A 23,558-nucleotide genomic window follows, 5' to 3' on the forward strand; every position below is an offset into this window, starting at 1 on the left:
AAAGAAAGCTCTCATTTTAATTCATCATCCTCAAACGTCAATGGATAGGGATAGGTGCTGTCAAAATAGTTCCCTCACAATACATCCAAAGGCATGATGTTCTTCGATGATGCCTCTGTGATATTTCAATGTCATATATGTCAATAACAATACTGGAAAATTGGTTTCAAGTATTCACTGCAAACCACAGTGATTGAACACGACCAACAGCACATGCTCATGTGGACACTTACAGGAAATCCCGGACTTGCCATCGTGCAAATTAGTTGTTTTTACATCAATCGACTACTCCGCTTACTCTACTTACTGCCATAGCTCCCAACTCTGTGCAAAGGTCTTGCGAGTTACACTGCATTTACCTTAATTCACAATACGGTGCAGGAAATACTCACAGCCAGTCATCATCAGGAACTCTCCAGCTGTTTCCAAACTGATTGGAATCCAGGGCTAAAGTTCCATCAGGCTTCAAGAAGTCATCGAGCTGGTCATCAGTATAGGTACCACACAAGCCACACAGCTGTCCTCTGTATCTCTCATCCACCTTGACAAACAGTTCGGCATCGCCATTAAACTTCAGCTGAAGACCAAAGTCTGTCTGGACCGTGACAAATGATCCCTCCATTGATACTCTTACTGAAGAGTGGAGATTCACAGGGAGCTCAACCCTCACCCCATTCACCTAAACAAAACATTACCAAGATTAGTGATACGACAGTAACAAAGACAGGAACTACATTACATTCAACATTATATTCATTCAGAAAACACCATCGATCAGAGGCATTACTCACATAAACAAGCTTATTTTTCCTCACAGCAATATGAAGGTCGTCAAGTCGCAAAGCAATGGAATTAATAGCAGACCACGTTGGGCTGCCTCTGTGTTCATTTCTACTTGTCACAGAAAACTGAACGGGTGTGTTTCCACAAGTCTCAGTCACGGTATAATTGCAGGCACCCTGGAAGTGGTACAGTTTCCTGTCAAATGTCGTGTAGTGTGGGTCTCCGTAAATGTGGCAGGTTGCAGTCTCTGCTCGATAACATCCCAAATTTCCATCCTGCACTTTGCAAATTTCCTCTGCTCCACAAGATGCTGCTTCGCACGAGACCTGGTCATTTCCAGTGCACCGGCAACGCTTTAGACATCCCTCTTCCCAGAACATGGTCCCTTTCTGACAGACAAAGACTAAGTGTTATTTTCAAAATTGCTACATACTCCTCAGGTAAGCAGAAAGACGCACACACAAGGATCGAATGGCACCAAAACCACTGCCCGTACAACTTACTTCATAGTATTTGTTGTTGTAGACGCAGCCACAGTTCTCAACAGGCACACAGGAGCTTCCACTGAGAACAGTACCCATGTTACATTCACAGTCCTCCACACAGGGCTTGCTGCAGTTTTCCGGAGCAAAACGGTCTGAGCATGTGGCTGGACAAGCACTGCCACACGCATTGTAGTGGCTATTAACTGGACAGCTGACAGCTGAAAGCAAAGAAGGTACAAGAAAAGCTTTCAGGTTTCTGAGACTAGAAAATGCTTTCAATTATGAGACAACTCAGAAGGAAGGAAAACACACACACACACGCACACACACTCTTATTGAATTCAACTGGATCAAAAGAATGGAAAATAGAAAAGCAAGCACATAAACAAATTGAATTAAAAGAACTGGACAGCAAGTCTGTAACAAAATGAACAATATAACGCAATATCACAAAAACAGTGACTTTCTCAGGCACATGAAGGAAATATTAAAGCTAAAACAACAGGAGATAGCAAATACATACGACAGAAAGTGAAGTTTCTCCACGATGGAATGGTCACTCCTGCACTTTGACACGCTTCTGCATAGATTTGGAGGGCATTGCACAGAGCATTTTGGCTTCCTGCCAACAGGCACAGTTCGACAACACAACTTTCAAAGTAACCAGTGGGATTTATTACAGAGTGGCACTTTACAAATGGACCTTCTTGGCTGGTCATCAGGCCACAGAAATCATCGCTCTGGTACAGCTTCTCATCAGCAGGCGGACATTCCTCAGGGCTGCCTGGGTCACAACCTGGATCATCTGGTGGCACCTTCCAGCTATTTCCCAACTCATTCGAATCTTTGGCTTGCTCTCCATCAGGTTTCATGTAATCATCCTGCCTCAATCCATTGTAGTTACCGCACATACCACAAGTCTGATTAAAATAACTACTCGGTACTTTCACTTCCACCGAATGATCAGTGTCATAGGAAACACTAAGCCCAAAGTCTGCCACCAGGACCACGTATCTTCCACTCCTACTCACACTCACGGTGCCATTCACTAGTGTCACTGGTAACGTCCTCCAAACTTCGTCAACCTGAGTGCAAGTTCCAATTGAGGAATGATTCAGAACAAATTCAGTTCAAAATGCAGAATTTCACAAAACACAACCTAGCAATAAGACACTTACCAATACACGATGCGACTCACTCTTAACGATCCAAACAGTGTGGCCATGAACAGCTACTCGAACTTTTTGAACGTAAGACACTTTCGCATTGCCCCGATTTTCATTTTTCGCTTCGATGTCGAAGTATGGAAGAGATGAGGAATTTGTGCAAAGCTTGGCGATCGTATAGGTGCACGTCCCCATGAAGTGATGGGTCGCTTTGTCAAACGTATTGTAGTGTGGGTCATTATGAACTCTGCAGATGCCATATGCATGTGGGTAGCAACCTGGAACTCCGTTTGCAACTCCGCAGAATGAATCCGTAGCACACCCTGAACTCCAGCACATTAGTTTACTGCCCTTCGAAGGACATCGACATTTCATTGAACATGTATCATCCGTCCAGAATTCAGATCCCACCGGGTAGTGTTTGTCTTCAGACCAACAGCCACACTGACTACTTGGCACACATCGGTCGTTGTAGAAAATATAACCACTGTCACACACACAGCCTTCTACACATGGCTGGGAGCAGCTGGAAGGAGCATTGGGATTGACACATGTAGCTGGACAGGCTGAGCCACACTGCTCATAGTGACTATTCACTGCACACTTCAAAGCTAGAAACGGAATTCCAAAGATCACGCATTAATGACCTTGCCATTAAATCCCTGCCGTATAACATGAAATCCCAAATGGTTCAAACGGATCTCCACTAAGTACAATTTATATATCGAGCAATAAAGAATCAAATCACTTACGGCAGAAGGTCTCATTCCTCCAAGCTTCCACTCTCACTCCCTTCGACTGGCATGTATCTGCATAGGACTGCAAACTACTGCACAGAGACCCCGTATGCAAGTCTAATGCACACAGATCATACACACAGCCCCCAAAATAATCCATGGGGTCTACAACAGAATGGCATGCCTTGAAGGGACCACGTGAATCCACGATTATTCCACAGTAAGATTTACTTTCTATGATGTGCTTTTCATCATCAGTACAATTTGGTTCAATGCCAATGTCAGGAACACACCTGCAAAAACAGCAGCATCACCAATGAGAAATGGTTAAAGCTATAAATTTCTGCAAGTAAATGCCACCAAAAGCCTGCATTGATGAAGGAACAAAAGCAACCTGAACACTTTCATACAATGTACCTTGTATCATTGTGGGTTTGCCAGCTGTTTCCCAAGCTGATGGAATCGGGCTCCATCACTCCATCTGGATTGAGGAAATCGTCTGTTCTGTCGTCGTTATAGTTCCCGCACATTCCACACACTTTCCCCTTGAAGACACTGCCAAGAGTTACCTCTGCTCGATGCATCCCATCAAACCTCACCCTCAGTCCAAAATTGGTACTAACAACTACATACTTTCCACTTAGGCCAACATCAACACCAGAAGCCAGTGACACAGGCAGCACCTCCACTTCTCCATCGACCTGGAGAGACACAAACATTGATCCACCCATTCTTCAAAAAAATGACCGTTCAACGTACTTGATAAAGAGATGAAAATATATCAAACTCTTACCTTGACCACGTGTCCCTTCTCTAATGTTATTCTGTGACTGTAGACATTGACGTTGACATGTTTGACGTACGATACATAGGAATTCCCTGATCTGTGCTCATTTGCAGCTTCAACATTGAAATAGGGCAGATTACTGCTGGCGTCACAGAGTTTTGATAATGTATATGTGCATGTTCCCATGAAGTTGTGAGCTTGTTTGTCAAAGGTGTTGTAATGAGGATCACCTTGTACAGTGCAGGATGATTCTAAGAATTGTAAAACAAAGATCAATTGGTGGTACCACTGTACATCCAAGACTAAATTCAATTCTTTTACACTCCACCTCACTGCTCTTTACTTTTTCCACATGTTGACTACATTGTGACTGCTATCTTTTACTGACAAGATATTGTTGTCACTCGCTCACATCATTAAATCACTCAACTCCTTCTAAATGATTCCATCCTGCCAGGACTTATGCTTCTGTCATGAGCATTTCCCCATCCATTTCAGGCAACACAATCCTGAAAGGCTGGATTCCTCCTGCTGCTCCTTCAGTTTGTGCCAAGTAACAGGTCCACTGTTAAATGTACTAAACCTGCTTGATAACTGAAAAGCTCTTTGAGCAGATAAACAAGTGATACTCACAAGAGCACAGTCCAGCAACAACATCTACTAGACCATCCAAACATACTCATATCACACCAAATCTTCCATAAAGTCAATTTCAGTTAATAACCACAATTGGGACATTTGGCAAAATCTTTTGTTCTCCCTGCTGACAAGCTTAGAGGCAGGAAGGCATTGAAGTAAACGGTTTTGTGGAGTATCGCAACCCTACTACCATCCCGCCTGCGTCAGAATTAATTTCTGGTGACAAGACCCATTATCATTTCTAAAAAGTGGAATGGCATCTGTGATATTCCGATTCAATTAATCAAAACTGATTAATTGGTCAATACAAATATAGGATGGGTGAAAAAGTAGCCGTCTCTAATTGTCTACCACCAACTCAAAGTAAATGAGACTTGAATAAGAATAGCACAATCAATATCCCACATCACATGTCGGCTGCTTTCGTCTACCTGTTGTGTCAGGAGTCATGGTGCTGGTTGTAGTTGGAGTGCTCATTGTGGCTGTTGTATCACACATGTCTGCAGAGAAAACATGGTTAAAAAGTCAGAAGAAGCTCCATGTTGCAAACATAAGAACGTAAGAACATAAGAAATAGGAGCAGGAGTAGGCCATCTAGCCCTTCGAGCCTGCCCCGCCATTCAATAAGATCATGGCTGATCTGTCGTGGCTCAGTTCCACTTTCCCGCCCTCTCCCCATAACCCTTAATCCCCTCTCTTATCAAAAACCCATCAACCCGCGTCTTAAAAATATTTAGCGAGGCAGCCTCCACCACTTCAACGGGCAGAACAAATCAAGTCAACTTTCCACACTCACCCAATGTGGAAAAAGGAACAGGACAACATGTTATGAGGAGAGACAGGAAACACCAAAGCTAAAACCAGTGCTGGCCACAGAGGGGGTGTTCCCTCTGTCTGGCAAATCTCAAACACAGGATCACAATCTTAGGGTAAGGTGTCAATCATTTTGGATTGTAATGAGAAGAAATTATCTTACTCTTGGAATTGTGAATCTTGCAATTCTCCATCCAAGAATGCTGTGGGCTTGCTATCGTTCAGTATACCTCAGGCCGACATAAAAGAAATTTGGAAATCTCAGGGAATCCAGGGAACCGTGGAGCAGCTTGGAAAGTAGAGCTGAGGCTGAAGATCAGCCATGATCACATGCAATGGACTAGCCGGATCAAGGGGCTGCACAGTCTGCTCCTGCTCCAATTGCTTAAGATCTCATCTTCATCAACGTTTAAGTCACATACCCAATGAATCACAATATACATCAGAAAACTAGACATGTCTACAAACCTCCACAACATCCAGTATGAAAGGAGATGTCATCCACAGCAATGTCACTGCGATAGTCATTGCCCCGGACTGCTTCAATGAGGATCTGTAAGAGAAAGCATCAAAATATCAGCACGCAGCAGATAGCAACAGCAAGTCAAACAAAACAATTTCAGATCTCCTTTTCAGTAACACTGGGGAACAGGGTAAATAATCAATTCATTATTTTCTTGATACAACCACAGTTATCTCCTCTGATTTAAAATTAACAAGTTCAACTTTATTTGAAGATATAGAATCTTTATTGGATTTCCGGCTGTTGTTGCAAATTGCCCGAGTTCATCACATAACAAACACCAAAAACAATCACACAAATATTTTTCAGATAGTTTACCTGAGAATTTCCTGAGAGCTGCAGGCCCACTTCTCCTGCGATCCATTTGTTTCCCTTATTTCCTGTCTTTGACCACATTAGTGCTGGTATCCCTTCTTCAACCTGGTAAACTTTCAAAGCCATGCTATGAGCCACTCCATACATGTGGTACCAGAATCGCAAGCACTGAGCTCCTGTCATTTTGCATGGAGAACTGACCAGTTGCGCTCTGTCTCCTTCACGGCCGTCATTTCCTTCAATGTAGATGTAGTAACCACCTGGACACACAATTATGCTCACTGGTTAGAAACAAATCTTCTGCTCTTCCAAGCCCTACTGGTAAGATAAGCACCTCACATTGCCTACCTGCAGTGGTGTGGTCATAAGACGGGCCTGTGTGACTTGACGGTGTCGAACCACTGATGCGTTTCCAGTCCAAATTATCTGTTTTGGATTGAGTCCAATTGCACAGACCAACATCAAAATTACAGTCCAATGCACAACCTGTGGGTTTCATACACAACAGTTATTTGCACCTTTAATACCCGCAGCGTTAACCAGAAATCAAAACAGGTAAAACCATCGCAAGGAAGTTCCATAGGAATCACAATCATCTCGACTGGAAACAGTTTCAAAGTTCTCCACACTTCCTTTCAAAGAATATCCAGGCCAATATGACAGAGCAAATCAATGACAGAATTATTCAATTCATGCAAGAAAAGGCAGAACATCTTACATTCCTTATAACTGACATACTGGGTGTTGCGGCTCTGCCCACTGCACTTTGGTGATGAGATTCCTGTGTTGGAAATCATGTATATTCAATCACCAAATACAGTGCGCTAGGAGGATTTGGTAGCTTTTCATTGGGCATTATGTGAATAGTCAAATAGACTTCCATTTTTATGAGTTACCCTGCCTCTGCAAAATTAACAAGTAGCCTCAGTAGCCCAGAAGAATTAGTCCTTTCTGTTGCAGATCCACACTACAACCATTCAGCACGAGATTGACTGAATCCTCCGTTCTCATCCTAATGATGTTCCAGAAACATCACCCAAACGTACTCCAGGGATCACGTTTCAATTGATGACCAGAAATGAACAAATATTTAAGAATTACTATTTCAAAAGAACCTGTGCTGAATATATATAAAAGAATGGTAAAAAGTGATGACCTCAACATCAACAGAATAAGTCAACTATTCATGGACGTAGCTAATTATTAACAATGGGAATGTGTTTGGAAGGGAAATTGTGACTTATCCATATTACTCATTAGGAGTCACAGAATCACAGAGGTTTACAGCATGGAAACAGGCACTTCGGCCCAACTTGTCCATGCCGCCCTTTTGTTCAAACCCCTAAGCTAGTTCCAATTTCCCGCATTTGGCCCATATCCCTCTGTATCCATCTTACCCATGTAATGCTTTTTAAAAGGAAGCCTGAGAAATACAATAGTGGAAAAGAACAAGTCAAGATACGTGATATCAAACTTACTTTTCTCAACACAGCCACTCTGTTCCATCCAGTCTCCCAGAACAACACCAACTGCTTCACAGGCTGAAGCATATGATGCCAGAGCATTGCACAGCAGCGCAGAATCTCCTCCAGTAGCACAGTGGTCATACACACAACTTTCAAAGTACAACTGAGGAGGAATATACCAGTGACAATCTTTGAAAGGGCCACTGTTTGCCAAAATAATTTTGCAGTATTCCTCAGCCTCTTCATTTGATGATGGCTCACAGGTGGGTGGTGGTAGAATGGTTTCATTACACCTGTGCAAGGAAAATCAAGTATAATTTCTGTCCTCAAGAAAGAAAGCTCTCATTTTAATTCATCATCCTCAAACGTCAATGGATAGGGATAGGTGCTGTCAAAATAGCTCCCTCACAATACATCCAAAGGCATGATGTTCTTCGATGATGCCTCTGTGATATTTCAATGTCATATATGTCAATAACAATACTGGAAAATTGGTTTCAAGTATTCACTGCAAACCACAGTGATTGAACACGACCAACAGCACATGCTCATGTGGACACTTACAGGAAATCCCGGACTTGCCATCGTGCAAATTAGTTGTTTTTACATCAATCGACTACTCCGCTTACTCTACTTACTGCCATAGCTCCCAACTCTGTGCAAAGGTCTTGCGAGTTACACTGCATTTACCTTAATTCACAATACGGTGCAGGAAATACTCACAGCCAGTCATCATCAGGAACTCTCCAGCTGTTTCCAAACTGATTGGAATCCAGGGCTAAAGTTCCATCAGGCTTCAAGAAGTCATCGAGCTGGTCATCAGTATAGGTACCACACAAGCCACACAGCTGTCCTCTGTATCTCTCATCCACCTTGACAAACAGTTCGGCATCGCCATTAAACTTCAGCTGAAGACCAAAGTCTGTCTGGACCGTGACAAATGATCCCTCCATTGATACTCTTACTGAAGAGTGGAGATTCACAGGGAGCTCAACCCTCACCCCATTCACCTAAACAAAACATTACCAAGATTAGTGATACGACAGTAACAAAGACAGGAACTACATTACATTCAACATTATATTCATTCAGAAAACACCATCGATCAGAGGCATTACTCACATAAACAAGCTTATTTTTCCTCACAGCAATATGAAGGTCGTCAAGTCGCAAAGCAATGGAATTAATAGCAGACCACGTTGGGCTGCCTCTGTGTTCATTTCTACTTGTCACAGAAAACTGAACGGGTGTGTTTCCACAAGTCTCAGTCACGGTATAATTGCAGGCACCCTGGAAGTGGTACAGTTTCCTGTCAAATGTCGTGTAGTGTGGGTCTCCGTAAATGTGGCAGGTTGCAGTCTCTGCTCGATAACATCCCAAATTTCCATCCTGCACTTTGCAAATTTCCTCTGCTCCACAAGATGCTGCTTCGCACGAGACCTGGTCATTTCCAGTGCACCGGCAACGCTTTAGACATCCCTCTTCCCAGAACATGGTCCCTTTCTGACAGACAAAGACTAAGTGTTATTTTCAAAATTGCTACATACTCCTCAGGTAAGCAGAAAGACGCACACACAAGGATCGAATGGCACCAAAACCACTGCCCGTACAACTTACTTCATAGTATTTGTTGTTGTAGACGCAGCCACAGTTCTCAACAGGCACACAGGAGCTTCCACTGAGAACAGTACCCATGTTACATTCACAGTCCTCCACACAGGGCTTGCTGCAGTTTTCCGGAGCAAAACGGTCTGAGCATGTGGCTGGACAAGCACTGCCACACGCATTGTAGTGGCTATTAACTGGACAGCTGACAGCTGAAAGCAAAGAAGGTACAAGAAAAGCTTTCAGGTTTCTGAGACTAGAAAATGCTTTCAATTATGAGACAACTCAGAAGGAAGGAAAACACACACACACACGCACACACACTCTTATTGAATTCAACTGGATCAAAAGAATGGAAAATAGAAAAGCAAGCACATAAACAAATTGAATTAAAAGAACTGGACAGCAAGTCTGTAACAAAATGAACAATATAACGCAATATCACAAAAACAGTGACTTTCTCAGGCACATGAAGGAAATATTAAAGCTAAAACAACAGGAGATAGCAAATACATACGACAGAAAGTGAAGTTTCTCCACGATGGAATGGTCACTCCTGCACTTTGACACGCTTCTGCATAGATTTGGAGGGCATTGCACAGAGCATTTTGGCTTCCTGCCAACAGGCACAGTTCGACAACACAACTTTCAAAGTAACCAGTGGGATTTATTACAGAGTGGCACTTTACAAATGGACCTTCTTGGCTGGTCATCAGGCCACAGAAATCATCGCTCTGGTACAGCTTCTCATCAGCAGGCGGACATTCCTCAGGGCTGCCTGGGTCACAACCTGGATCATCTGGTGGCACCTTCCAGCTATTTCCCAACTCATTCGAATCTTTGGCTTGCTCTCCATCAGGTTTCATGTAATCATCCTGCCTCAATCCATTGTAGTTACCGCACATACCACAAGTCTGATTAAAATAACTACTCGGTACTTTCACTTCCACCGAATGATCAGTGTCATAGGAAACACTAAGCCCAAAGTCTGCCACCAGGACCACGTATCTTCCACTCCTACTCACACTCACGGTGCCATTCACTAGTGTCACTGGTAACGTCCTCCAAACTTCGTCAACCTGAGTGCAAGTTCCAATTGAGGAATGATTCAGAACAAATTCAGTTCAAAATGCAGAATTTCACAAAACACAACCTAGCAATAAGACACTTACCAATACACGATGCGACTCACTCTTAACGATCCAAACAGTGTGGCCATGAACAGCTACTCGAACTTTTTGAACGTAAGACACTTTCGCATTGCCCCGATTTTCATTTTTCGCTTCGATGTCGAAGTATGGAAGAGATGAGGAATTTGTGCAAAGCTTGGCGATCGTATAGGTGCACGTCCCCATGAAGTGATGGGTCGCTTTGTCAAACGTATTGTAGTGTGGGTCATTATGAACTCTGCAGATGCCATATGCATGTGGGTAGCAACCTGGAACTCCGTTTGCAACTCCGCAGAATGAATCCGTAGCACACCCTGAACTCCAGCACATTAGTTTACTGCCCTTCGAAGGACATCGACATTTCATTGAACATGTATCATCCGTCCAGAATTCAGATCCCACCGGGTAGTGTTTGTCTTCAGACCAACAGCCACACTGACTACTTGGCACACATCGGTCGTTGTAGAAAATATAACCACTGTCACACACACAGCCTTCTACACATGGCTGGGAGCAGCTGGAAGGAGCATTGGGATTGACACATGTAGCTGGACAGGCTGAGCCACACTGCTCATAGTGACTATTCACTGCACACTTCAAAGCTAGAAACGGAATTCCAAAGATCACGCATTAATGACCTTGCCATTAAATCCCTGCCGTATAACATGAAATCCCAAATGGTTCAAACGGATCTCCACTAAGTACAATTTATATATCGAGCAATAAAGAATCAAATCACTTACGGCAGAAGGTCTCATTCCTCCAAGCTTCCACTCTCACTCCCTTCGACTGGCATGTATCTGCATAGGACTGCAAACTACTGCACAGAGACCCCGTATGCAAGTCTAATGCACACAGATCATACACACAGCCCCCAAAATAATCCATGGGGTCTACAACAGAATGGCATGCCTTGAAGGGACCACGTGAATCCACGATTATTCCACAGTAAGATTTACTTTCTATGATGTGCTTTTCATCATCAGTACAATTTGGTTCAATGCCAATGTCAGGAACACACCTGCAAAAACAGCAGCATCACCAATGAGAAATGGTTAAAGCTATAAATTTCTGCAAGTAAATGCCACCAAAAGCCTGCATTGATGAAGGAACAAAAGCAACCTGAACACTTTCATACAATGTACCTTGTATCATTGTGGGTTTGCCAGCTGTTTCCCAAGCTGATGGAATCGGGCTCCATCACTCCATCTGGATTGAGGAAATCGTCTGTTCTGTCGTCGTTATAGTTCCCGCACATTCCACACACTTTCCCCTTGAAGACACTGCCAAGAGTTACCTCTGCTCGATGCATCCCATCAAACCTCACCCTCAGTCCAAAATTGGTACTAACAACTACATACTTTCCACTTAGGCCAACATCAACACCAGAAGCCAGTGACACAGGCAGCACCTCCACTTCTCCATCGACCTGGAGAGACACAAACATTGATCCACCCATTCTTCAAAAAAATGACCGTTCAACGTACTTGATAAAGAGATGAAAATATATCAAACTCTTACCTTGACCACGTGTCCCTTCTCTAATGTTATTCTGTGACTGTAGACATTGACGTTGACATGTTTGACGTACGATACATAGGAATTCCCTGATCTGTGCTCATTTGCAGCTTCAACATTGAAATAGGGCAGATTACTGCTGGCGTCACAGAGTTTTGATAATGTATATGTGCATGTTCCCATGAAGTTGTGAGCTTGTTTGTCAAAGGTGTTGTAATGAGGATCACCTTGTACAGTGCAGGATGATTCTAAGAATTGTAAAACAAAGATCAATTGGTGGTACCACTGTACATCCAAGACTAAATTCAATTCTTTTACACTCCACCTCACTGCTCTTTACTTTTTCCACATGTTGACTACATTGTGACTGCTATCTTTTACTGACAAGATATTGTTGTCACTCGCTCACATCATTAAATCACTCAACTCCTTCTAAATGATTCCATCCTGCCAGGACTTATGCTTCTGTCATGAGCATTTCCCCATCCATTTCAGGCAACACAATCCTGAAAGGCTGGATTCCTCCTGCTGCTCCTTCAGTTTGTGCCATGTAACAGGTCCACTGTTAAATGTACTAAACCTGCTTGATAACTGAAAAGCTCTTTGAGCAGATAAACAAGTGATACTCACAAGAGCACAGTCCAGCAACAACATCTACTAGACCATCCAAACATACTCATATCACACCAAATCTTCCATAAAGTCAATTTCAGTTAATAACCACAATTGGGACATTTGGCAAAATCTTTTGTTCTCCCTGCTGACAAGCTTAGAGGCAGGAAGGCATTGAAGTAAACGGTTTTGTGGAGTATCGCAACCCTACTACCATCCCGCCTGCGTCAGAATTAATTTCTGGTGACAAGACCCATTATCATTTCTAAAAAGTGGAATGGCATCTGTGATATTCCGATTCAATTAATCAAAACTGATTAATTGGTCAATACAAATATAGGATGGGTGAAAAAGTAGCCGTCTCTAATTGTCTACCACCAACTCAAAGTAAATGAGACTTGAATAAGAATAGCACAATCAATATCCCACATCACATGTCGGCTGTTTTCGTCTACCTGTTGTGTCAGGAGTCATGGTGCTGGTTGTAGTTGGAGTGCTCATTGTGGCTGTTGTATCACACATGTCTGCAGAGAAAACATGGTTAAAAAGTCAGAAGAAGCTCCATGTTGCAAACATAAGAACGTAAGAACATAAGAAATAGGAGCAGGAGTAGGCCATCTAGCCCTTCGAGCCTGCCCCGCCATTCAATAAGATCATGGCTGATCTGTCGTGGCTCAGTTCCACTTTCCCGCCCTCTCCCCATAACCCTTAATCCCCTCTCTTATCAAAAACCCATCAACCCGCGTCTTAAAAATATTTAGCGAGGCAGCCTCCACCACTTCAACGGGCAGAACAAATCAAGTCAACTTTCCACACTCACCCAATGTGGAAAAAGGAACAGGACAACATGTTATGAGGAGAGACAAGAAACACCAAAGCTAAAACCAGTGCTGGCCACAGAGGGGGTGTTCCCTCTGTCTGGCAAATCTCAAACACAGGAACACAATCTTAGGGTAAGGTGTCAATCATTTTGGATTGTAATGAGAAGAAATTATCTTACTCTTGGAATTGTGAATCTTGCAATTCTCCATCCAAGAATGCTGTGGGCTTGCTATCGTTCAGTATACCTCAGGCCGACATAAAAGAAATTTGGAAATCTCAGGGAATCCAGGGAACCGTGGAGCAGCTTGGAAAGTAGAGCTGAGGCTGAAGATCAGCCATGATCACATGCAATGGACTAGCCGGATCAAGGGGCTGCACAGTCTGCTCCTGCTCCAATTGCTTAAGATCTCATCTTCATCAACGTTTAAGTCACATACCCAATGAATCACAATATACATCAGAAAACTAGACATGTCTACAAACCTCCACAACATCCAGTATGAAAGGAGATGTCATCCACAGCAATGTCACTGCGATAGTCATTGCCCCGGACTGCTTCAATGAGGATCTGTAAGAGAAAGCATCAAAATATCAGCACGCAGCAGATAGCAACAGCAAGTCAAACAAAACAATTTCAGATCTCCTTTTCAGTAACACTGGGGAACAGGGTAAATAATCAATTCATTATTTTCTTGATACAACCACAGTTATCTCCTCTGATTTAAAATTAACAAGTTCAACTTTATTTGAAGATATAGAATCTTTATTGGATTTCCGGCTGTTGTTGCAAATTGCCCGAGTTCATCACATAACAAACACCAAAAACAATCACACAAATATTTTTCAGATAGTTTACCTGAGAATTTCCTGAGAGCTGCAGGCCCACTTCTCCTGCGATCCATTTGTTTCCCTTATTTCCTGTCTTTGACCACATTAGTGCTGGTATCCCTTCTTCAACCTGGTAAACTTTCAAAGCCATGCTATGAGCCACTCCATACATGTGGTACCAGAATCGCAAGCACTGAGCTCCTGTCATTTTGCATGGAGAACTGACCAGTTGCGCTCTGTCTCCTTCACGGCCGTCATTTCCTTCAATGTAGATGTAGTAACCACCTGGACACACAATTATGCTCACTGGTTAGAAACAAATCTTCTGCTCTTCCAAGCCCTACTGGTAAGATAAGCACCTCACATTGCCTACCTGCAGTGGTGTGGTCATAAGACGGGCCTGTGTGACTTGACGGTGTCGAACCACTGATGCGTTTCCAGTCCAAATTATCTGTTTTGGATTGAGTCCAATTGCACAGACCAACATCAAAATTACAGTCCAATGCACAACCTGTGGGTTTCATACACAACAGTTATTTGCACCTTTAATACCCGCAGCGTTAACCAGAAATCAAAACAGGTAAAACCATCGCAAGGAAGTTCCATAGGAATCACAATCATCTCGACTGGAAACAGTTTCAAAGTTCTCCACACTTCCTTTCAAAGAATATCCAGGCCAATATGACAGAGCAAATCAATGACAGAATTATTCAATTCATGCAAGAAAAGGCAGAACATCTTACATTCCTTATAACTGACATACTGGGTGTTGCGGCTCTGCCCACTGCACTTTGGTGATGAGATTCCTGTGTTGGAAATCATGTATATTCAATCACCAAATACAGTGCGCTAGGAGGATTTGGTAGCTTTTCATTGGGCATTATGTGAATAGTCAAATAGACTTCCATTTTTATGAGTTACCCTGCCTCTGCAAAATTAACAAGTAGCCTCAGTAGCCCAGAAGAATTAGTCCTTTCTGTTGCAGATCCACACTACAACCATTCAGCACGAGATTGACTGAATCCTCCGTTCTCGTCCTAATGATGTTCCAGAAACATCACCCAAACGTACTCCAGGGATCACGTTTCAATTGATGACCAGAAATGAACAAATATTTAAGAATTACTATTTCAAAAGAACCTGTGCTGAATATATATAAAAGAATGGTAAAAAGTGATGACCTCAACATCAACAGAATAAGTCAACTATTCATGGACGTAGCTAATTATTAACAATGGGAATGTGTTTGGAAGGGAAATTGTGACTTATCCATATTACTCATTAGGAGTCACAGAATCACAGAGGTTTACAGCATGGAAACAGGCACTTCGGCCCAACTTGTCCATGCCGCCCTTTTGTTCAAACCCCTAAGCTAGTTCCAATTTCCCGCATTTGGCCCATATCCCTCTGTATCCATCTTACCCATGTAATGCTTTTTAAAAGGAAGCCTGAGAAATACAATAGTGGAAAAGAACAAGTCAAGATACGTGATATCAAACTTACTTTTCTCAACACAGCCACTCTGTTCCATCCAGTCTCCCAGAACAACACCAACTGCTTCACAGGCTGAAGCATATGATGCCAGAGCATTGCACAGCAGCGCAGAATCTCCTCCAGTAGCACAGTGGTCATACACACAACTTTCAAAGTACAACTGAGGAGGAATATACCAGTGACAATCTTTGAAAGGGCCACTGTTTGCCAAAATAATTTTGCAGTATTCCTCAGCCTCTTCATTTGATGATGGCTCACAGGTGGGTGGTGGTAGAATGGTTTCATTACACCTGTGCAAGGAAAATCAAGTATAATTTCTGTCCTCAAGAAAGAAAGCTCTCATTTTAATTCATCATCCTCAAACGTCAATGGATAGGGATAGGTGCTGTCAAAATAGCTCCCTCACAATACATCCAAAGGCATGATGTTCTTCGATGATGCCTCTGTGATATTTCAATGTCATATATGTCAATAACAATACTGGAAAATTGGTTTCAAGTATTCACTGCAAACCACAGTGATTGAACACGACCAACAGCACATGCTCATGTGGACACTTACAGGAAATCCCGGACTTGCCATCGTGCAAATTAGTTGTTTTTACATCAATCGACTACTCCGCTTACTCTACTTACTGCCATAGCTCCCAACTCTGTGCAAAGGTCTTGCGAGTTACACTGCATTTACCTTAATTCACAATACGGTGCAGGAAATACTCACAGCCAGTCATCATCAGGAACTCTCCAGCTGTTTCCAAACTGATTGGAATCCAGGGCTAAAGTTCCATCAGGCTTCAAGAAGTCATCGAGCTGGTCATCAGTATAGGTACCACACAAGCCACACAGCTGTCCTCTGTATCTCTCATCCACCTTGACAAACAGTTCGGCATCGCCATTAAACTTCAGCTGAAGACCAAAGTCTGTCTGGACCGTGACAAATGATCCCTCCATTGATACTCTTACTGAAGAGTGGAGATTCACAGGGAGCTCAACCCTCACCCCATTCACCTAAACAAAACATTACCAAGATTAGTGATACGACAGTAACAAAGACAGGAACTACATTACATTCAACATTATATTCATTCAGAAAACACCATCGATCAGAGGCATTACTCACATAAACAAGCTTATTTTTCCTCACAGCAATATGAAGGTCGTCAAGTCGCAAAGCAATGGAATTAATAGCAGACCACGTTGGGCTGCCTCTGTGTTCATTTCTACTTGTCACAGAAAACTGAACGGGTGTGTTTCCACAAGTCTCAGTCACGGTATAATTGCAGGCACCCTGGAAGTGGTACAGTTTCCTGTCAAATGTCGTGTAGTGTGGGTCTCCGTAAATGTGGCAGGTTGCAGTCTCTGCTCGATAACATCCCAAATTTCCATCCTGCACTTTGCAAATTTCCTCTGCTCCACAAGATGCTGCTTCGCACGAGACCTGGTCATTTCCAGTGCACCGGCAACGCTTTAGACATCCCTCTTCCCAGAACATGGTCCCTTTCTGACAGACAAAGACTAAGTGTTATTTTCAAAATTGCTACATACTCCTCAGGTAAGCAGAAAGACGCACACACAAGGATCGAATGGCACCAAAACCACTGCCCGTACAACTTACTTCATAGTATTTGTTGTTGTAGACGCAGCCACAGTTCTCAACAGGCACACAGGAGCTTCCACTGAGAACAGTACCCATGTTACATTCACAGTCCTCCACACAGGGCTTGCTGCAGTTTTCCGGAGCAAAACGGTCTGAGCATGTGGCTGGACAAGCACTGCCACACGCATTGTAGTGGCTATTAACTGGACAGCTGACAGCTGAAAGCAAAGAAGGTACAAGAAAAGCTTTCAGGTTTCTGAGACTAGAAAATGCTTTCAATTATGAGACAACTCAGAAGGAAGGAAAACACACACACACACGCACACACACTCTTATTGAATTCAACTGGATCAAAAGAATGGAAAATAGAAAAGCAAGCACATAAACAAATTGAATTAAAAGAACTGGACAGCAAGTCTGTAACAAAATGAACAATATAACGCAATATCACAAAAACAGTGACTTTCTCAGGCACATGAAGGAAATATTAAAGCTAAAACAACAGGAGATAGCAAATACATACGACAGAAAGTGAAGTTTCTCCACGATGGAATGGTCACTCCTGCACTTTGACACGCTTCTGCATAGATTTGGAGGGCATTGCACAGAGCATTTTGGCTTCCTGCCAACAGGCACAGTTCGACAACACAACTTTCAAAGTAACCAGTGGGATTTATTACAGAGTGGCACTTTACAAATGGACCTTCTTGGCTGGTCATCAGGCCACAGAAATCATCGCTCTGGTACAGCTTCTCATCAGCAGGCGGACATTCCTCAGGGCTGCCTGGGTCACAACCTGGATCATCTGGTGGCACCTTCCAGCTATTTCCCAACTCATTCGAATCTTTGGCTTGCTCTCCATCAGGTTTCATGTAATCATCCTGCCTCAATCCATTGTAGTTACCGCACATACCACAAGTCTGATTAAAATAACTACTCGGTACTTTCACTTCCACCGAATGATCAGTGTCATAGGAAACACTAAGCCCAAAGTCTGCCACCAGGACCACGTATCTTCCACTCCTACTCACACTCACGGTGCCATTCACTAGTGTCACTGGTAACGTCCTCCAAACTTCGTCAACCTGAGTGCAAGTTCCAATTGAGGAATGATTCAGAACAAATTCAGTTCAAAATGCAGAATTTCACAAAACACAACCTAGCAATAAGACACTTACCAATACACGATGCGACTCACTCTTAACGATCCAAACAGTGTGGCCATGAACAGCTACTCGAACTTTTTGAACGTAAGACACTTTCGCATTGCCCCGATTTTCATTTTTCGCTTCGATGTCGAAGTATGGAAGAGATGAGGAATTTGTGCAAAGCTTGGCGATCGTATAGGTGCACGTCCCCATGAAGTGATGGGTCGCTTTGTCAAACGTATTGTAGTGTGGGTCATTATGAACTCTGCAGATGCCATATGCATGTGGGTAGCAACCTGGAACTCCGTTTGCAACTCCGCAGAATGAATCCGTAGCACACCCTGAACTCCAGCACATTAGTTTACTGCCCTTCGAAGGACATCGACATTTCATTGAACATGTATCATCCGTCCAGAATTCAGATCCCACCGGGTAGTGTTTGTCTTCAGACCAACAGCCACACTGACTACTTGGCACACATCGGTCGTTGTAGAAAATATAACCACTGTCACACACACAGCCTTCTACACATGGCTGGGAGCAGCTGGAAGGAGCATTGGGATTGACACATGTAGCTGGACAGGCTGAGCCACACTGCTCATAGTGACTATTCACTGCACACTTCAAAGCTAGAAACGGAATTCCAAAGATCACGCATTAATGACCTTGCCATTAAATCCCTGCCGTATAACATGAAATCCCAAATGGTTCAAACGGATCTCCACTAAGTACAATTTATATATCGAGCAATAAAGAATCAAATCACTTACGGCAGAAGGTCTCATTCCTCCAAGCTTCCACTCTCACTCCCTTCGACTGGCATGTATCTGCATAGGACTGCAAACTACTGCACAGAGACCCCGTATGCAAGTCTAATGCACACAGATCATACACACAGCCCCCAAAATAATCCATGGGGTCTACAACAGAATGGCATGCCTTGAAGGGACCACGTGAATCCACGATTATTCCACAGTAAGATTTACTTTCTATGATGTGCTTTTCATCATCAGTACAATTTGGTTCAATGCCAATGTCAGGAACACACCTGCAAAAACAGCAGCATCACCAATGAGAAATGGTTAAAGCTATAAATTTCTGCAAGTAAATGCCACCAAAAGCCTGCATTGATGAAGGAACAAAAGCAACCTGAACACTTTCATACAATGTACCTTGTATCATTGTGGGTTTGCCAGCTGTTTCCCAAGCTGATGGAATCGGGCTCCATCACTCCATCTGGATTGAGGAAATCGTCTGTTCTGTCGTCGTTATAGTTCCCGCACATTCCACACACTTTCCCCTTGAAGACACTGCCAAGAGTTACCTCTGCTCGATGCATCCCATCAAACCTCACCCTCAGTCCAAAATTGGTACTAACAACTACATACTTTCCACTTAGGCCAACATCAACACCAGAAGCCAGTGACACAGGCAGCACCTCCACTTCTCCATCGACCTGGAGAGACACAAACATTGATCCACCCATTCTTCAAAAAAATGACCGTTCAACGTACTTGATAAAGAGATGAAAATATATCAAACTCTTACCTTGACCACGTGTCCCTTCTCTAATGTTATTCTGTGACTGTAGACATTGACGTTGACATGTTTGACGTACGATACATAGGAATTCCCTGATCTGTGCTCATTTGCAGCTTCAACATTGAAATAGGGCAGATTACTGCTGGCGTCACAGAGTTTTGATAATGTATATGTGCATGTTCCCATGAAGTTGTGAGCTTGTTTGTCAAAGGTGTTGTAATGAGGATCACCTTGTACAGTGCAGGATGATTCTAAGAATTGTAAAACAAAGATCAATTGGTGGTACCACTGTACATCCAAGACTAAATTCAATTCTTTTACACTCCACCTCACTGCTCTTTACTTTTTCCACATGTTGACTACATTGTGACTGCTATCTTTTACTGACAAGATATTGTTGTCACTCGCTCACATCATTAAATCACTCAACTCCTTCTAAATGATTCCATCCTGCCAGGACTTATGCTTCTGTCATGAGCATTTCCCCATCCATTTCAGGCAACACAATCCTGAAAGGCTGGATTCCTCCTGCTGCTCCTTCAGTTTGTGCCATGTAACAGGTCCACTGTTAAATGTACTAAACCTGCTTGATAACTGAAAAGCTCTTTGAGCAGATAAACAAGTGATACTCACAAGAGCACAGTCCAGCAACAACATCTACTAGACCATCCAAACATACTCATATCACACCAAATCTTCCATAAAGTCAATTTCAGTTAATAACCACAATTGGGACATTTGGCAAAATCTTTTGTTCTCCCTGCTGACAAGCTTAGAGGCAGGAAGGCATTGAAGTAAACGGTTTTGTGGAGTATCGCAACCCTACTACCATCCCGCCTGCGTCAGAATTAATTTCTGGTGACAAGACCCATTATCATTTCTAAAAAGTGGAATGGCATCTGTGATATTCCGATTCAATTAATCAAAACTGATTAATTGGTCAATACAAATATAGGATGGGTGAAAAAGTAGCCGTCTCTAATTGTCTACCACCAACTCAAAGTAAATGAGACTTGAATAAGAATAGCACAATCAATATCCCACATCACATGTCGGCTGTTTTCGTCTACCTGTTGTGTCAGGAGTCATGGTGCTGGTTGTAGTTGGAGTGCTCATTGTGGCTGTTGTATCACACATGTCTGCAGAGAAAACATGGTTAAAAAGTCAGAAGAAGCTCCATGTTGCAAACATAAGAACGTAAGAACATAAGAAATAGGAGCAGGAGTAGGCCATCTAGCCCTTCGAGCCTGCCCCGCCATTCAATAAGATCATGGCTGATCTGTCGTGGCTCAGTTCCACTTTCCCGCCCTCTCCCCATAACCCTTAATCCCCTCTCTTATCAAAAACCCATCAACCCGCGTCTTAAAAATATTTTAGCGAGGCAGCCTCCACCACTTCAACGGGCAGAAACAAATCAAAGTCCTTCCACACTCACCCAATGTGGAAAAAGGAACAGGACAACATGTTATGAGGAGAGACAAGAAACACCAAAGCTAAAACCAGTGCTGGCCACAGAGGGGGTGTTCCCTCTGTCTGGCAAATCTCAAACACAGGAACACAATCTTAGGGTAAGGTGTCAATCATTTTGGATTGTAATGAGAAGAAATTATCTTACTCTTGGAATTGTGAATCTTGCAATTCTCCATCCAAGAATGCTGTGGGCTTGCTATCGTTCAGTATACCTCAGGCCGACATAAAAGAAATTTGGAAATCTCAGGGAATCCAGGGAACCGTGGAGCAGCTTGGAAAGTAGAGCTGAGGCTGAAGATCAGCCATGATCACATGCAATGGACTAGCCGGATCAAGGGGCTGCACAGTCTGCTCCTGCTCCAATTGCTTAAGATCTCATCTTCATCAACGTTTAAGTCACATACCCAATGAATCACAATATACATCAGAAAACTAGACATGTCTACAAACCTCCACAACATCCAGTATGAAAGGAGATGTCATCCACAGCAATGTCACTGCGATAGTCATTGCCCCGGACTGCTTCAATGAGGATCTGTAAGAGAAAGCATCAAAATATCAGCACGCAGCAGATAGCAACAGCAAGTCAAACAAAACAATTTCAGATCTCCTTTTCAGTAACACTGGGGAACAGGGTAAATAATCAATTCATTATTTTCTTGATACAACCACAGTTATCTCCTCTGATTTAAAATTAACAAGTTCAACTTTATTTGAAGATATAGAATCTTTATTGGATTTCCGGCTGTTGTTGCAAATTGCCCGAGTTCATCACATAACAAACACCAAAAACAATCACACAAATATTTTTCAGATAGTTTACCTGAGAATTTCCTGAGAGCTGCAGGCCCACTTCTCCTGCGATCCATTTGTTTCCCTTATTTCCTGTCTTTGACCACATTAGTGCTGGTATCCCTTCTTCAACCTGGTAAACTTTCAAAGCCATGCTATGAGCCACTCCATACATGTGGTACCAGAATCGCAAGCACTGAGCTCCTGTCATTTTGCATGGAGAACTGACCAGTTGCGCTCTGTCTCCTTCACGGCCGTCATTTCCTTCAATGTAGATGTAGTAACCACCTGGACACACAATTATGCTCACTGGTTAGAAACAAATCTTCTGCTCTTCCAAGCCCTACTGGTAAGATAAGCACCTCACATTGCCTACCTGCAGTGGTGTGGTCATAAGACGGGCCTGTGTGACTTGACGGTGTCGAACCACTGATGCGTTTCCAGTCCAAATTATCTGTTTTGGATTGAGTCCAATTGCACAGACCAACATCAAAATTACAGTCCAATGCACAACCTGTGGGTTTCATACACAACAGTTATTTGCACCTTTAATACCCGCAGCGTTAACCAGAAATCAAAACAGGTAAAACCATCGCAAGGAAGTTCCATAGGAATCACAATCATCTCGACTGGAAACAGTTTCAAAGTTCTCCACACTTCCTTTCAAAGAATATCCAGGCCAATATGACAGAGCAAATCAATGACAGAATTATTCAATTCATGCAAGAAAAGGCAGAACATCTTACATTCCTTATAACTGACATACTGGGTGTTGCGGCTCTGCCCACTGCACTTTGGTGATGAGATTCCTGTGTTGGAAATCATGTATATTCAATCACCAAATACAGTGCGCTAGGAGGATTTGGTAGCTTTTCATTGGGCATTATGTGAATAGTCAAATAGACTTCCATTTTTATGAGTTACCCTGCCTCTGCAAAATTAACAAGTAGCCTCAGTAGCCCAGAAGAATTAGTCCTTTCTGTTGCAGATCCACACTACAACCATTCAGCACGAGATTGACTGAATCCTCCGTTCTCGTCCTAATGATGTTCCAGAAACATCACCCAAACGTACTCCAGGGATCACGTTTCAATTGATGACCAGAAATGAACAAATATTTAAGAATTACTATTTCAAAAGAACCTGTGCTGAATATATATAAAAGAATGGTAAAAAGTGATGACCTCAACATCAACAGAATAAGTCAACTATTCATGGACGTAGCTAATTATTAACAATGGGAATGTG

The 23,558-nt window shown here is 42.9% G+C and overlaps 1 protein-coding gene across 1 annotated transcript in view; it reads right to left on the reverse strand.

Moving 5' to 3' along the window:
* The window catches only part of LOC145341274 (IgGFc-binding protein-like), a 75,280-nt gene that overhangs the window by 7,814 nt on the left and 43,908 nt on the right, over nt 1-23,558 (reverse strand). Inside the window, exons 46-85 of the mRNA XM_080186199.1 lie at nt 23,235-23,241; nt 23,057-23,119; nt 22,687-22,824; nt 22,342-22,598; nt 21,969-22,053; nt 21,119-21,187; nt 20,055-20,299; nt 19,679-19,962; nt 19,277-19,554; nt 18,537-19,135; nt 17,882-18,443; nt 17,377-17,576; nt 16,882-17,262; nt 16,483-16,769; nt 15,772-16,052; nt 14,642-14,779; nt 14,297-14,553; nt 13,924-14,008; nt 13,074-13,142; nt 12,010-12,254; nt 11,634-11,917; nt 11,232-11,509; nt 10,492-11,090; nt 9,837-10,398; nt 9,332-9,531; nt 8,837-9,217; nt 8,438-8,724; nt 7,727-8,007; nt 6,597-6,734; nt 6,252-6,508; nt 5,879-5,963; nt 5,029-5,097; nt 3,965-4,209; nt 3,589-3,872; nt 3,187-3,464; nt 2,447-3,045; nt 1,792-2,353; nt 1,287-1,486; nt 792-1,172; nt 393-679 (exon numbers count right to left, since the gene is read on the reverse strand). Coding sequence (XP_080042325.1) covers nt 393-679; nt 792-1,172; nt 1,287-1,486; nt 1,792-2,353; nt 2,447-3,045; nt 3,187-3,464; nt 3,589-3,872; nt 3,965-4,209; nt 5,029-5,097; nt 5,879-5,963; nt 6,252-6,508; nt 6,597-6,734; nt 7,727-8,007; nt 8,438-8,724; nt 8,837-9,217; nt 9,332-9,531; nt 9,837-10,398; nt 10,492-11,090; nt 11,232-11,509; nt 11,634-11,917; nt 12,010-12,254; nt 13,074-13,142; nt 13,924-14,008; nt 14,297-14,553; nt 14,642-14,779; nt 15,772-16,052; nt 16,483-16,769; nt 16,882-17,262; nt 17,377-17,576; nt 17,882-18,443; nt 18,537-19,135; nt 19,277-19,554; nt 19,679-19,962; nt 20,055-20,299; nt 21,119-21,187; nt 21,969-22,053; nt 22,342-22,598; nt 22,687-22,824; nt 23,057-23,119; nt 23,235-23,241 — 10,787 coding nt within the window. The remainder of the gene's footprint in view (nt 1-392; nt 680-791; nt 1,173-1,286; nt 1,487-1,791; nt 2,354-2,446; nt 3,046-3,186; nt 3,465-3,588; nt 3,873-3,964; nt 4,210-5,028; nt 5,098-5,878; nt 5,964-6,251; nt 6,509-6,596; nt 6,735-7,726; nt 8,008-8,437; nt 8,725-8,836; nt 9,218-9,331; nt 9,532-9,836; nt 10,399-10,491; nt 11,091-11,231; nt 11,510-11,633; nt 11,918-12,009; nt 12,255-13,073; nt 13,143-13,923; nt 14,009-14,296; nt 14,554-14,641; nt 14,780-15,771; nt 16,053-16,482; nt 16,770-16,881; nt 17,263-17,376; nt 17,577-17,881; nt 18,444-18,536; nt 19,136-19,276; nt 19,555-19,678; nt 19,963-20,054; nt 20,300-21,118; nt 21,188-21,968; nt 22,054-22,341; nt 22,599-22,686; nt 22,825-23,056; nt 23,120-23,234; nt 23,242-23,558) is intronic.

Source organism: Carcharhinus amblyrhynchos, chromosome 3, assembly GCF_965287045.1.
Source record: "Carcharhinus amblyrhynchos chromosome 3, sCarAmb.v2.hapA, whole genome shotgun sequence".
NCBI classification, from domain to species: Eukaryota; Metazoa; Chordata; class Chondrichthyes; order Carcharhiniformes; family Carcharhinidae; genus Carcharhinus; species Carcharhinus amblyrhynchos.